Raw genomic sequence first — 15,935 nt, forward strand, 5'->3', positions numbered from 1 at the left:
GACTGCCTTTGAAAAAGGATGTACTTCAGGCTCGGTGACAAATGTGGGATTTTTTGATTCAAAGGCAAACAGAAGCAAGAGGGGAATTGAAAAGCATCTGTCCTTTTGCAGCCTGTGCACTGTAGGGGGAATGCTAGAAGCCAAATATACACTGCAAATATACACCATTAGATTACATATGATGGAAAATTAATTAGCCCAAAGCCTGGAAGAAGAGGGTTATATTGGGAGGAGCATTTGTCACGCCATCATGGGTCTGACGTGATGTAACAAGAGGATTGTTGCCAGAGCATTTAACAACTCGAAACCAATTAATATAGCTGGCCAAAGCCCTCAAGATGGCGTCAATAACAGGAAATGTAAATATAAATGCATTGGCAGAGAAAGCGGAGAATTAAAAAATGGCAATATTTACAAAATGCCCGAAAAGCCACCAGCTCAAACATAATCATAACATACCAACTTCCCTTCCAAATTTACTTTCATTTGTGGATTCAGTCTGGCTTATTCCGTGAGTTTGGAGGTTTTGCAAGTGCCAATCCCAGGGCTTGTTTTTTAGGGCCATTGAAAGGGATTCTTGGCATACAAATGCAGCCAGCAGCCCCTGAGGGAGACACCACTCGGCGAATCAGCCGCTGCCCATAAATCTACCATGTCTCTAACACCAGCACGCGGGAGACGGGGCGTTTTATGTGTGGGGCTCCTGCTGCAGAGGGATCTGAGGAGGTGAGCATTTCATTAAACAAAACAAGAATTCACTTTGGAAGAAACAGTGTGGCATCTTCATCATTCGCGAAATATAAAAAAAATGTTAAAAAACGCTATGACGCTCCATTTTCCATTGCAGAAGGATTTCAATCTGGTTATGTAGTTAATCGAAAAGCACTAGTTTGGTCTTTTATTTGCAGAGAGTCAAAATAGGCCATATTTTCTTTAACTGAGTGTTTCATATAAGTAATATCGCCATCAAATCTCCAGAGTGGTTTGCCAAGAGCTGCCTGAATTAACGGATTGTCTGCAGAGAAGAAAAGACACACAGAGCAGATTGGGGATAATAAGTCTCCCTCCCTCCCTCCTTCAGCTCCTTATCCCCTTAACCCCTATATCCTCCCTCCTCACCCTGAAAAAGACCTCCATCACTCACATCCGGTTTGTTAGTCCTGGTTCTGACACGGAGCGAAGGCAAAATGACAGGCTAAATAAATATTTACTGCAGACATCAGAGGCCACGCCACTCTCCATACAGCCTGCCAGCCTGGGAACTCTAGCGCTCTGAAGCTGGCAAAGAAACCGGCTACGGCAACACGCGCGACCAATTCAGAGACAAGAGCGCGCGGAGGAGAGGAGGTGGCAGCAGGCTCTCGAGTGAAAAGACAATTTGGGTCTAAATACAGGCGCACGTAGGAGAATAATGAGGAGAAGGCAATGACTTTCAGCGCTTCAGTGCAATGTGACAGTCCCATGTGTAAAGTTGGACTAAAACGTTGTTAACACAGTTGGCGTTGTGTCACTGCGTTGTATTATATTCCACAACAACATTCTCCTAAGTGTCGTGAGGCTTCTTTGACTTGAGAGGAAGCAGAAAGCCTCGACATAAACTCTTGATCTAAATGTGCATTATGTGCTTGCAATAACACACGGACCTTGACACAGCAGTCAGTCTAAAGAAAAAGAAGGAACTTTTCATCAACTTCGAAATGAAAATATTCAGAGGCAAATGAATAGAAAAAAAAACAACAACTGCATTTTGATTCAACGTTTTCACTACGCTCAAAGAAACATTTAAATGCGGTCTTTGATTGTGATGAACTGCCTCGATCGCAAAAGGCGTCACGGCGTAATACTTCCGTTGATCCTGCACAAATTGTGTTAAGAGGAAATCAATGCAAAAAAAAATTACCGCGCACCACAAAGCCAACTATTTTCTTTAGGAATCAAGAGGACAGATGGACAAATGTGCATGTTTTGCAGGAGACCAGAGCACCCAGACTGACGAATAACGAGAACAGGCAAAACTCCATGCATTCCAATCTGAACTTTTGATTCTAAACTAAGCATAATCATGGCTTTTAAAGATATTAAAAGCTTTCATTCCTTCTGTGAAAGAAAGCCTTTACACCGTATATACATTTATTGATATTTGTCGAACACTTTATATGCACACAGCACATTCTTGGAACATAACAGGCTCTGTATTACATAATTCATCTTGGGGGAGTTCATAGTAAATAAAAATCTCACCCCAGAGGGCCAATTAAAAGAAATCTTATAACCTCTACAGCCCATTGTGTTTATGAATGCGATCATCTCATTTGTTTTCTTATCTTCATGCCTGCGTCTTTCTCACCGTGGCGTTCGGGGATGATAAAAGTCCTGGGCTGTGTGTGGCTGCACAGTGACTCGGCCCGTGGAGCGTCTGTTTACTGCACACTTTACAGCCTTTAAACGCCTTGCAGCCTCCACCAGGGGCTCTTGTTAAATATGCTTTAGAGATGCGGCATATCTCAGGGGTTTAAAGCGAGAACAACACCCACCGCGCTTAGTGACATACCCTGTGGAGATGCAGGAATACATTTCACTAGTCATAAAGTTGGAAATCCAGATAGGGCGTAGCAAAGGAATACACCGCTCTGCCCTTTGCGATTATTCCGGATGATCACACAGAGTGGAGAGGCCAGAGAGGTGTGCTTTACAGTCCCCGTAGGGAAATTTGTCCTCTGCATTTGACCCATCTTTGGACGCCGCTGGGGAAACCTGTGAGGAGCAGTGGGCGATTGCAGTGCGGCACCCAGGGACCCATCTCCTAAAAGGTCAGAATCACCTGGCAGGAGGACTAACATAGTGTGGAGGCAGAGCCGGTTTGGAGAATTCAACATGTGGTCCCGGTGCGTTCACGACTGTTACAATGACAGCTTTTCATACTGTCTGTATACCATTGTGGCTGCATCTGGTTTCAGCATTAATTGAATATGAAACAGGACAAACAGAAGATTGGATTCACTGATGATGCCAAAGAATTTTCGGGGTTTTGACACATTTGTCTCTTGTTTGAAAAGCGAGAATATTTCTGATGTCCTGTGCTGCCTGTCTCATCACAATATACAGACAATTAATTTCATAGACACTTCAAAAAGGACAGTAAAATAGCGAGTCTTTACCATGTAAGACATACAATCGGTTTTATAAAACTTACTGCAGCTGATCTCCATGGTAACGCAGGACAAGTCGGCAGAAACTGATCAGTGCCTATCTCTCAAAGTTTAGAATTACATAATTAAACCAAATTGGCTTTTTGGCCAGCAGCGCTTCCATACGCACAGCATCTTTCAGTTGCCAGAAAACTTTTTTTTAAATATTGCATTAAGTCAGACCTGTAAGCTGATCACAGTTGCATTTGTAAGCATTTTAGGCAAAATATATGTCTTTTTATAAGATTCAGTTTGTGGTAATTCCTCTCAGTAAAATGTTAGAAGGGCTGGATGGATGAGCACTTAGAAGCTTTGTGATTTCAATTCAGAATATCAGAATTAGAAACAAGATCCAATATGGCGGCGAATTTGACCCACACAAAAGGATAATATTGGCTTAACAGCATTCAGCCTATGGAGATCTACTAATAATACAGCAAGATAGACTTATGTACCTTCGTTTTTGTTCCGTAAGTCATTATTTTACACTGAATGCTACAGACAGAACTCATTACACCGCTACAGTCCGCTCCACACTTCTTTCCCAGCATAGGCTTCCACTCAATGCTATAAATAGGCCTGTTTTTTTGTGAAAGTATAGCGGCTTTACCTTTTGGGGGATCACATTCTCAATAGTTTATGCTAAAACTGTATTTTCTTTCTCAACCCCAGCATTTGCCCAAACCGCTGTACAAAGCAGGACCGTGGTCTTTACGGGCTACTGTAGAGGCTCGCACCACAGTAGCACTTCTGTCAGACAAGTGTTGTGCCAAGTCAGAATTACCCACAATCCCGAGAGGCACACCCTTCCCCAGCGCGGCCACAATGATACACAGGCAGTATGAGGAGCTGTCATTGTAACGCATGCACTATGGCCTTGGACAGTCACGACCGCACCGGGACCACATGTTGAATTCCCCAAACCGGCTCTGACTCAAACTCTGTTTTTAGCGCGGAGCAAACACGGCACATAGGACAGGGCTGCGGTTAAGTGAAGGATGGGGTTTCATTATGTGGGTGTACGAACTCATTTATCTTTTTGTTAACAGACTTGCGAATCATAGAACCCGGAGTTAGTCAGCAAAGTGCTTCGTGCAAATTTGGGACTTTCCTGTGTTGTTGAAAATGCTACATTCTCGTATTGACTGCTGTGGTGTTAGGTTGTCACGGTAAACAAGGGATCCCCGGCCTTTTATTCAAATATTCACTTGAACCTTTTGACCAATAATGTGACTTTTTGCAGTGGCGTAAATAATCAACAGCCAAGTTATTCATCATTATTCAGCGCTTTTACTGTGTTTGATGATCTTTCCTTGGTCATTTTGTGAACAAAATCCAATTCAAATTCCACTGAGAGACAACAGAGAGGAGACGGGCTTTTGCTGGCCACAGACGGACAGGGAATTGTTGACAACACTGGTCACTAAACAGAAGACACATTTTTGGAGGAATTATTGGAGGAAGACTTATTTGCCACACACTGACATTTCTAATTCTGGATAAATGTAAAAATGGTCAACGCAATGCCAAATCCAAATAAAAATTGGTGCAGATGACAATCGCTATGGGAACCTCTGAGTGAAAGACATACAAAAAATACATCCTACGTTTTAATTTAGACTTTCCTTTTTGTTGCTGTCAGCCAGTCAATCAACCCCTTCTCAACAAGCCATCCATGCATAGTCAATTCACTTCTCTGCTTAATCAACCTTTTTTGGAACCACTGATCTAATCAGAGCAGAAACTCCAGTCATTGCAGCTTCTCCATCTGCTCGTCTTTAAAGTGATATCTGTAAAATTGCAAAATGAGGAGAGAGAGAGAGAGCAAACGATCCAGTCCCAGCCTCTCCCCTCCTGATTGGACCTGAAAGCCACTCCCAGTTTGCCAAATGAAAATAGGGAGAAACACATTTCAAAGGTAAACGATCAAGCTCCGCCCCCTTCCTTTTGATTGGACCTGACCGGATGCTTCGGGAAAGCCCGTCGCATTGGTCAAAGTGATGGCACCGGGGATTCTGATTAGTTGCTGGGGATTCTGATTAGTTGCTGAGATCTGCAAAGGGAGGGACTACAGAAAAAATACAATTATGCAATACTACTTATGTTACGTCAAATTTCAGGCCCAGACGATCAATTATATGCAATCTAATCACTTTGTAAAACATTTAAACTTACAGAATATCACTTTAATGCTTACACTTTAGAGATTAGCCCCAAAGTTTAGCTATTTATTCCCCTCCAACTCACCCTGCACCTTCTGCTTGGTCTAAGGCAAAACATGACTTTGTCTTTTTTTTTTTTATCTCTCCATATTTTCTGTGAGGTGACTCCAAACCCCACTTTAATTTTCGAGGAACTCTAAAACATTTACCTGAAATTGCATACAGCCTTGAGTCATAGGTATATGGAAGGTATACAAACTATATTGCGGCGCAGTAAGTAAATGCAATTTGCAGGATGTGTAATTCTTTTAGGTCTGGCCACTGCTGGAGGTCGCCTCTGGTGCAGCTGTGTGTTTCTGCTGTTATGATCCACATAGGTGCCGCTAAGTGTTTGTAGTCCTCCCAGCTCACCTGAACAGCCGCCACTGCACTGTCACTATGCCCATTCTGCGCTCCCCGGGATTACTCTACATTACACGCAGAACAATGCTTCACAAAGAGCCTGAACAAGAGCTGCTCCTCTCCTCTCTCACTCACTCGCTGTGTATATGGGTATGTGTAATGACTCACGGCTGTTTTGCATCTAAAGCAAAAAAGAAGAAAGCAGAGGAGAATAATTCGGATTTGTATATACAGCGCACTTGCGAGCGATGAAAGGCCATGATCAAAGCGTGAAAAGACCTATTATTAAAATGAAGGGAGGTATAACATCGAAGGCAAAGATTAATGGACATCTTAATGAAAGCATGGAAATTAGCAGCGCCTTCACAGAGCAGTCGCTAATGTAACGTGGCTTCAGCGGGAACCAGAAACCCCTGAGGTAAATAAAAGCTTAAACACAGACGTAACACAGGCTCAGTCCATTAAAATGAGGTTAGGCATTAGCGAGTACATCTGAATTCACATCAATATTGCAATGAGAGCTACTCGCAACAGAACTATTCACCTGGAAGTCACGCCTCTGGTATATTTGTCGAGAAGTCAGCGCAACTTTCTCACTGCACTTGAAATAGCTACGCTTAAATACAACGCCTAATCTTTATGCATACTGTTCAGGTGTACTTTGTTTGAAAAGTTGTGGGCTTAGTAGACTGTCCCGCTATGCCTCATGGAAAAAAAAAAAAGGGCGGTAAAAAACGGACAGTAAAGACACATGCGGAGAGGCACCAAACTGAGGCAGGTCTGGTGCATAATTATTTGAATAATTATTGAGCGTAATGACATAGCGTAATGACAGTTAATTAAAAACAGCTCCAATAACGTAGTCCGTGTCGTTAATTAACATGATGGATGATGTTTAATATATCACATATGGTTCAGTTGGACAAAGATATGTGCGCTGGTATCCTTTGGGGGCTTTGTCCGTGATCAGCTTCGTTATCACATATGATACATGTTTAATACTTCACGGAGGCGGTATTACTTATTGATAGATTGATGTGTTACATATATTGGTGTTGGCTATGATACGGCAATATGTGGATCAGTATAATGTATTCTTCAAAAACAAACAAGGAAGAACAAAAAGGACTTTGCAATGAATTGAATTTTGACTTAAATTGCTGTAATTATTCCCAACAATTACAAAAGTTGCACATTACTGTAGAGATAAAAAAAGATGATTTACGCAACGTTGGAAGTCTTTATGCAGATTTTATGTAATTGCTTTGTTTTTTCAGTGTTATGTACTGTTGTTTTTCTTAAATTAAATACATAGAATATTATTTTATTTAACCTCTTAACCCCCACCTGAACCGACCACATTTTCTCCAGTTTGGCTTAACCCAAATCGAAAGGCTTCTTGAGAAAAAGAGTCAAAACAGCGGTAAAGACAAGACGAAAATGAGGATGAACCAAAGAGTGACAAGAACATGACAAAAAGTGGCAAAAATGAAGCAAAAAGCATTGAAAAACGTGACAACAAAAGGTTTAAAAAAGTGACGGCAACAAGTTCAGTTAGGGCTGTGCAATTAATCGAAACTTGATTACAATTTCGATTATTGCACTCAACGATTACAAAATTAGCACAATCTTCAAAGCAGCCATGGCTCATGCTTTTGCCTGACATAAAAACAAACAGCGCTGTGTGATGACGTCATCAGGCCGCGCTGCTCAGTTTACTTGCGCAGGTGTGAGGGCTGGCCAGCAGGGGGCAGGTGTGAAACAGAGACCTCTCCTTAATCGAGGCATCCTTGAAATCATTTTGTACTTTTATGATTGTTCAGAAAGCAGAAAATATTCAGCATAGTTTTTTGATAAATAAATAAATAAAATAAAGATAGGCAACAAATAATCGTGATTTCAATTATGACTAAAATAATCGCAATAATTTTGTCAATAATCGAGCAGCCTTAAGTTCAGTCTAGATCAGGTTTGTAGTTTTCAAATGAGCCTACACACAGGGCTACAATCAAGAGTCGCTTTTAGATTTGGGTAATACCGAACTGGAGAAAATACGCTCGGTTAAGACGGGGGTAAGAGGTTAAAACCACAACTTTCAGTCTATAATCTTTTAAATAATTGTTGTTTGAAATATAGGTCCACGGTATAAAGAACCTTATCTGACCTTGTCCTTTCAAAGCGTTTTGAAATACCTATTGCACTGTTGCAGGCAATGCCCAGCCATATTGCTCACATCGCATTAAACTACACATTTCTTACACTTGGGCTGCAATTTGAAATCAGCAGCTGGGATAATCACTCTTACTCACAACACTGGCAGAGTTCCCTTCTCTTCCCTCGCTGTTCTTTCTGTTTCTGATCCATGTCTGATTGCCAACAGTAGCTTTTTACCCTCTTTATTAACACCGCTACATTTCCACCGCGGCGTTCGCCCATGCCGTGAGCCGTAATGGCCCATTGTGGCGTATCAGAGAACACACAGCCAGCGACCAGAGAAGACCCATACGGCGAGCTGTGCACCTCCGTACTCTAGCATTGTACCATCACTGTTAGCTCTCATCATTTCACTCAATTGGCTGCTGCTACCGATGAATGCGAGCATGGCAAGGAAAGATAGTGCCGGGAACAAAAACGGAATAGGAATCATCAAATGCAACTAGGTCTTTGTGTGCTAAACGACCTTGGCTTTATTCTAGGCAATTTCACCCCAGACGTAATGCCGTGTGATTATCTGACTGGGACTCCACTGGACTGCAAACAACTCAATGGGATCTAGTACTTGGCGGCCCGGGCAGACAGTACACCATTGATCAGTATCGATATGTTCTTTTCGACTAAGTTTCAAGCGCATTTCATTACACTTTAGCGGATCAATGCCAGCGCAAGATGAATGGTAGGGACAATGAAATCTGACACAGCCGTTACTGTATCCAAAGACAGCACGAGTGTGCAGTCGCCAAAGTAAGTTTTGTTCCCGAGAGGAGAAAAGCTTAATGTTTGTCGAGAGGGGATCAAATGAAAACAGCTACATGAGGAATATAAGCCCTTGTGTGATGGTAACTTAATAAAGGTTTCCTTGTTGCACCATGTTAAATCGATGTTTACGTCAATAAGCTTCTGCCGCTGAGAATTGCCAGATGCCGGAGACCACGCAAATTAATCATGGCCGCCATAGTTTTCTTTCATTGCAGGGTTTCCCGTCGGCATCGCGGCATTGTAGTTTTGAAGTGATAAATTGAAACGGGGGTTACAAAATGACTTATTGATTTATGACTTAATATATTGATTTTATAGCCTCCCAGAAGATTTATTATTACACATGGTAAATAATCAGATTTAATATTTGTGAATTTGAAAAGATAAAGGATTGTTGGCACTTGCCCATCTGCCAATCTGAAACCGATTAAGACTAGATTTAACTTCTTCTATTAGCTTCTTTAATATCTTAAGAGATATATGAGTTTTGCCATCGGCTGAGGACTTTGGACAGGCATGCGTTCCTGAGACCAACTTTTGGTGGCCCTCAGGCTTCTTCTTTTATTGGCAAACATCACTAAAGATGGTAGTTTTTACTGGAATCATAATAATTCCACACAATAAAAGCCTCAAAAAGTAACATTCATTGTGAGACAGGGCTAGCATTATGGTTCCATGCCTAAATAAAGGAGCACTGGCCACTGATCATTCACAGAAATGTGGCTTTACATTGTCAAACTACAAGGATGGTCCGTTTGTGATTGGATCAAGACTATAGATCTTGCCAGTGCTGTAAATAATAAGGTTTGACATTTTATGAATTTTTCCTATTTCTTAATAATGGATAACAATATATATAATATAATAAAATAATGGATACACATCTGACAAAGCATGACCATCAGATTGAATCTACATTCTCTCCTTCCATACATGTGTCAAGGTCAAGGCCCCGATGTGGCCCTTTGAGAAGCCTCTAGCCCATTTCTGTGCGGAGTTATGGATTTTTAACAAAATAACCAATTTGCTCACTCCATCCACTAGGGAGCATCTTAAATTAAAAAAAGGAAAGAATTCCACATGTGTCCAGCAGAGGGCACTGGCATAATAAGAGATCAGGATATAAACAGCATTATAGCCATGTGGTAAATGGTCAGTCTGCCCCAGGGCGGCTGTGGCTACATTAGTAACTTACTGCCATCGAGTGTGGAGTGAATGAATAATGACTTTATGTAGCACTTTGAGAATCATGTGACACAGGCTGATGAAGCACAATAAGTGTGAGATGTTGTTTTTCATGAGGCCACAGTCCTTTACAATATATGCGCCCCGCGACCCGCCGTGGGGGCTGAATTTCGGCCCTCGACCCAAACGAGTTTGACACCCCTGCTCTATAGCCTCTATGTTTATGCTGATTTAACTTGCTGCCTCCTTCACCTGAGTGTGGGATGACGGGATGCTCGATCCTGTAACAGGGCGACTCGGGCAGCAGCACTGGTCCTCTCCGCGCCTCCACACCCCACCGCAGGACCAGCATGCACTGCAGCAGCAGCAGTGCATGCTGGGTAACCGGACGTCCCATGGGACCCCGGGGCGTCGCTCGCTCCTCCTTTAGGCCTCAGGGACCAACAACATTGGAGAGACACACCTGCACAGAGAGAGGAGAGGAGAGAGGAGTCAGACACTGGACTGTGTTCAGTTTATGAGAAATTTGTGACATAATTAAACAGCCAAGATGGAAGGAATATCACATTTTGGGTAGATATACTGTATACTTTTCTAGGCCCTGTATGTGCTTCCTGACACAACTGCTTTCACTTATAGAGGATATGCCCTTACATAATTTTCATTCTAAACAGAGTGCTCAACATTCTGGACTGGACTGTAAAAACAAATAACAAACCCAATGTCAAAAGTTTATGTACGTTGTCTCGTTTTTGCTATGCTATGTTGTGATTTTCTCTTAATCCCAAAGACGGTGATGCATATTTTCACCTGTTTAGAAATGGGTCAACAAACAGTAGGTAAACGTCTTGTGTGAGGCCTGCGGCAGCAAAAGCAAATGACACAGGATTTTCTAATTTTTGCCTGTCTAGCTAAAAATAGAGCAACGCTGCATCACGGCAATCACAAAGGATCTAGCTCACGAGATGAGAGGTGCAAAAAATAAATGCAGGCGGGAGAAATTGAGAGAAGGGCCGCGGTGCACAGGGAAGCTCCAACCCCTGACTCCAGCAGGAATCAAAACTGCGCAATGTTTTCTTTGTGTCCTTGTTCTCTTTGAGGCTTTGTACTGCGAGAAAGTCAGATTTACAGGAGCGGCGGAGAACTAAGAAAGGAGTACAAGTATCAAAAATCTCCAGATTGCAGGAAGAAAATGTAGAGAAATCAAAGAAGCACAAAAACTCTCGCAATGGGGAAGGACCCAGATCTGAAATCAAACTCCAGTCCAAAGCGTCCTGTTTTCTGCCAGCGTCACACATATTTGACTTTATTTGAATGGGAAGTTTGACTTATACCTTTGACAAACTCCAACGCTTCCCTCACAAGTGAACTGAACCAGCAGCCATTGTAAATATGATGTGTTTTTCTTCTCAAGCAAACCATGAAATTGCTGAATGTGATTACAGCGTGGCTTCGAAAGAAAAGTCCCGCGCTCCGCCACTAGCGCTAGAATTTCCCTTTAGTGGCGGTGCATTGACGAGCAGTCTAGACCATTTGCATCATGAGAGCTTAATCATTAATGAGATGCTGTTAAAAAGATGATTCATGCTGAGAGTAGACTCACTGACACTGCAGGACTGGCCATGTAAGAAGATGATGTACAAGGCGGGTAATGGCCGACACATTACGCGTTTTATAAATCAAAAGCGTACATATCTAAATAATTGAATTTACTGTGCGAGTTGAAGGGTTCAAACTTCAATATTGTTTAAATTTTTCAAAGGTCAGTATGTGCTAAGAAGAAACAGTTTAAGAGGAGACACCACAGTGCTTTAGATAATAAACAATAAGGTCTTCATCACAAAGTATAGAAACAGATGTCGAACGCATATAAAACACAAACAACCCCAGAGATACTGTACGTCCTACATTTTTTCACAAGCAATGTTTTTGATTAAACTATAATTGCACTTCATGGTTTCAATCAAGTATTGATGTTCTGTCGAGACAAATAAATCACAATAAAACAGGACCACCACGTCTGCGGCGAATAAACAAAACCATCATTACAATTTCTCTCCAGGTGACAAAGCAAACCTAATTGATTTGTTTGCAGTTAGCATCGCTGTTGTGTGAGAGGAAATAACAGGAGCTCGATACATGCTGGATCTATACAGCACTCTCCTGTTGTTATCACTATTTTTCGTTAATTCGTTAAATACAGTGCATGTGATTGACTATGTAAGGACGCATGCATGTACAGTATGTCCGGACTAATGGGTCCAAAAAGCGGGTTGCGGTGCCTTCTTCAGTGGGTCTAGGGTTTTGCTAGTCAACCGTATGACAGCTTGAATCGTCCAATGAGGCAATGCATCTTTGTGTCACTCGGCTACAATAACAGGGTCAAGCTGCACGATGCATGTTTCTTACAAGTGGAAATAAATGTTGTTGGGTTTGTGTTTTGTCGTGTGAGCGAAGGTGTGCCTCAAAACAGACCCATCACTGATCCAGCATCAGTTTAGAACCACTGTGTTGGACAATGCTGCTGAGTCAATCCTGTTTCTCCCTATAGTGGCATTAAGTGGAAGAATGAGCCATGTTTATGTTTCATTTTCAAATATAAGTGAATGTACACCATTGCAGTCTGACTTCGAGCACACATCCTTCCCTCAGACTCAGTGCATTAATACATGCATACACTTTTCGGGGGGCTGCGGCTTCCCCACTTAAAACCGCACCGCAATGTAAAACACCTGTCACCCGGCAGCCCAGGCAGAGGCGGCGCTCAGCGCTGCCTCTCCTCCGTGTTTGCTCCGCGCTTTGGTCTGAAATTCACATGTCAAGATTCAAAGGCACTTCCGCAGTCTCTCTTTTAGTCAACCTGTCGCTGTAAGTGTCACTTTCTTTGTCTGCTGCCTCCTTGACAGTCCCCGTCGTTTTTCCTCACTTTGGCAAACAAGCTGTTCTACCTGTTACAGCTGAAAGTAGAGAGAGCAACGCCGACGTGACAGATCATGGAGAAACTTTGCGAAGATGTCATAGCCGTTTAACACGCCTCAGGATGTGTGTGTGTGTTTTGTCATTACGGAGAGCAGGAGAAGTGAAGCTGTTGTCTAAATATCGGCTTGTAATTCCGCCTGTTGTTGTCATTGCTAAGACATCCTTATTGCATAGTCACCTAGCCCCCTATTAGCATTCTGCTCTCACAACAGAGCAGCCGATTTCTATACGATTAGCAGCATTTGGGAGCTTTACTTTTTGATGCGCCCCCATTTCTTGGTCAAACATTTCTTTATACTCGTGTAAGCTGCGTGTTTGTTTTGACATGGACTGGATTGTGAGTCTCCCTGTGTGGATTATTTGCCTGTCAAGGGGAAAGCAGGGATTTAGAAAAACAAATCCAGACTAGGTTTGTTGTCGGGGTGGGCAACATATCACAAGAAAGTCGGAGCAATTGACATTTTATTGCAGTATGTAGAATGCATGCTTATGAGCTATTGTTGTACATCTTTTCTGACTTTACCTCTTACCATCCGCCTAAACCAAATGCATTCTCTCCTCTTTGCCTATAGGGCCAGTGTGATGCCTCATTTGAAAGCTAAGGCCCACAGAACTGATCTTCCTTGCGTTGTTGCAGTGATGTCGTCACTTTTTTAACTTTTTTTTTTTTTCATCTCATCTTTTTTTTTTCCATCTCACCCAACAAAATTCAGCACAATGTAATCTGCTTTGTAACAATCTGTAATAACTTGTGTATATGTAGTGCATACACATTGGAATAATGTGTATTAGTACTCTGCAGGTACATAATGTATAAAGATAAGACATAAGACCGTTAAAGGGTTAGGGCTTAAGGTTCGGGTTACAGTTGGGGTCTCATGTCCTATTACATTATGTACCTCCAAACTACAAATGTATCTAAACCTTAGGAACAAGTTATTACACACTGCTACAAAGCCAATTACGTTGTACAAAATCTCAATGTATCAAGGGTAGTTACCCTCAATGGGCGAGGATCATGCTTCTGTATGGGCCGTATGGCGGGGAGCTGACATTGCTGTAATACCACGTCCAAGAGACACTTGGGAGCATTAATTCTAACAGGACTTCAAACGTCCCAAGAACGGCTTAAAAGTCTGGCTCTTAAGAGTTTTTCTTTTTCTAAAAATCGCTATGACCCATGTGACAACGCTGGGGTAGGTGAAATGTTTTTAACCACGTTAGTTTTAGTTTATCAGCCTGAAATTTGGAAGCATTTTACAGTAGATTGACTGGCTCCAGAGCCTGTCAATCAAGCTCTGGAGCTCTGTGGAGGCACCGCCTGCTCCTCGAGGGGAGGGCTTCCCGCCTTTTTGCCCTTTTAAAGGGACTATACAGAGTTTAAAAATGTTAAAATGAAGTATTTTACTCCCCCTACATGTTCCAGCCATGTCCTAATATGTAGAATGAGCTCAGACCACAACTGCCTCTAAAATCCTGCACTGTCACTCAAAAAGGTGTTAATTCGGGTCCGAAGTGCCGTCATGCACGCTGCAGTTACATGTATGACCTGAGGTGGCAGTAGTGAGTATAAAATGGCAAACTTGCATCTAGCCCCTTTAAGGAATAGGCTGCGTAGGAGAAGACAGAGGGGCCATTAAATTTCACACAGGACTCAGGACCTTTTTCAGTGAATGGGGCTGAATGGGACCCACTCATCTTAATTGTATTATATCTAGGGTTACCCTCTTTGGTCACTTTTTTCCTGCCTTTTATGTCACATTTTCGTTACCTTTTTGTCTTTATTTTTGTCACTTTTTTGTTGCGTTAACATTCCCGCTTTCTTCTCGTTTTTTTGTCGCTGTTTTAACCTTTTTTTCCGAAGAGAAGAAGCTTCTAGATTTTGGTAAAGCCAAACTGGAGAAAATCATGACAGATTGTGACAGAACCGACCGAAAGGAGGAGGGAGTGGTGTCTTCGTTGGAGCGCAAAGCCACGTTAAACAGCGAAGCACTGAATCACGACTGGCAGATTGTCACAGGGATCAGATCACTATTAGATCTTTACTGCTGGTTGCGACAGGAAGGGAATCCGGTGGAAACAAAACGTGGTCACACAGTTGTCGGGAGAGAGGGGCCAGTGCCTTACTGTTACACAACCGCACACTTGCTCATAACAAAACCAACTTTTCTCTTCCAGCCTGTCACCATTTCAGTCTTTGGTCCGCTGCTACTGACTGCAGTCGACGGGAAACGCTCCACAAAAGATGATCCTCCCCAGAGCCCCAAATGTACTTTACGGTTTGTTGCAGAGACAATCTGTATTACTCTCATCACCCGTCATTGATCATGAGTTGGTGCTTTTCTGCTGTTTTCAGTTTTAATAGCACTTTACGAGACGGGGTTTTTTATTTATTTATTTTGCTTTACAACCCCACTGCTGCCTATTACTTTTACCTAGTACAACCAGATCTGAGTTTTAATCAACCCCATCTGTCTCTATTTGACCCCCTCACAATACTATTCTCCTGACAAGCTCCTCTGGTTGTTCAGCATTCTGGATAGGAACTAAGCCAACCCCAACCCCCCTGCGAATCTTATTCCACAGTGCTCGAAAAATTACTAATTTGTATTTGGGTATGCAACTTTTTGAGCACATTCTCATCTTGTTTTGTTTACTGTACATCTGGTGCGAATAACTCCCCCGAAAACAGTTGCATAATGACACCCTAATGAAAACCGTTACTTGCCTTTAGACTCTTGTCACTGCGAGCCGTAAATATTCCAATTGAAAATGATTTATGCCCGCAGCTATTTGCATCAAGGCTGTTTAGCGGCAGGGGCGACGCCTGTGATTTGATTTAAAACCGCGCGACGTGAACTGTTGTCGAAATTCTCCTAAAGTGATCTCTGGCGGGCAACTATTTTTTTTCTTCTCCCTCCTTGCCTCTCCACCAGCCTCTGTCCAGTCCGCTGGGAGAACAGTGTAAAGAAAGAAAAAAAAAAAAGGCTAAGGATGGTCTAAACTGTAAATCATCTCTAGGGGGCATTATTATCAGCCTCCA

General features: G+C 42.4%; 1 protein-coding gene across 2 annotated transcripts in view; it reads right to left on the reverse strand.

Moving 5' to 3' along the window:
• sema5a (sema domain, seven thrombospondin repeats (type 1 and type 1-like), transmembrane domain (TM) and short cytoplasmic domain, (semaphorin) 5A) overlaps positions 1 to 15,935 on the reverse strand; it is a 174,403-nt gene that overhangs the window by 114,437 nt on the left and 44,031 nt on the right. For both annotated transcript variants that reach the window (XR_013793838.1, XM_079575795.1), the window contains exon 2: positions 10,166 to 10,376. Coding sequence is in view for 1 of the 2 variants with exons in the window: in XM_079575795.1 (XP_079431921.1) it covers positions 10,166 to 10,310 (145 nt within the window). In the remaining variant the exon portion in view is untranslated. The remainder of the gene's footprint in view (positions 1 to 10,165; positions 10,377 to 15,935) is intronic.

This window comes from Gobius niger (assembly GCF_951799975.1).
Source record: "Gobius niger genome assembly, chromosome: 18".
Lineage (NCBI taxonomy): Eukaryota > Metazoa > Chordata > Actinopteri > Gobiiformes > Gobiidae > Gobius > Gobius niger.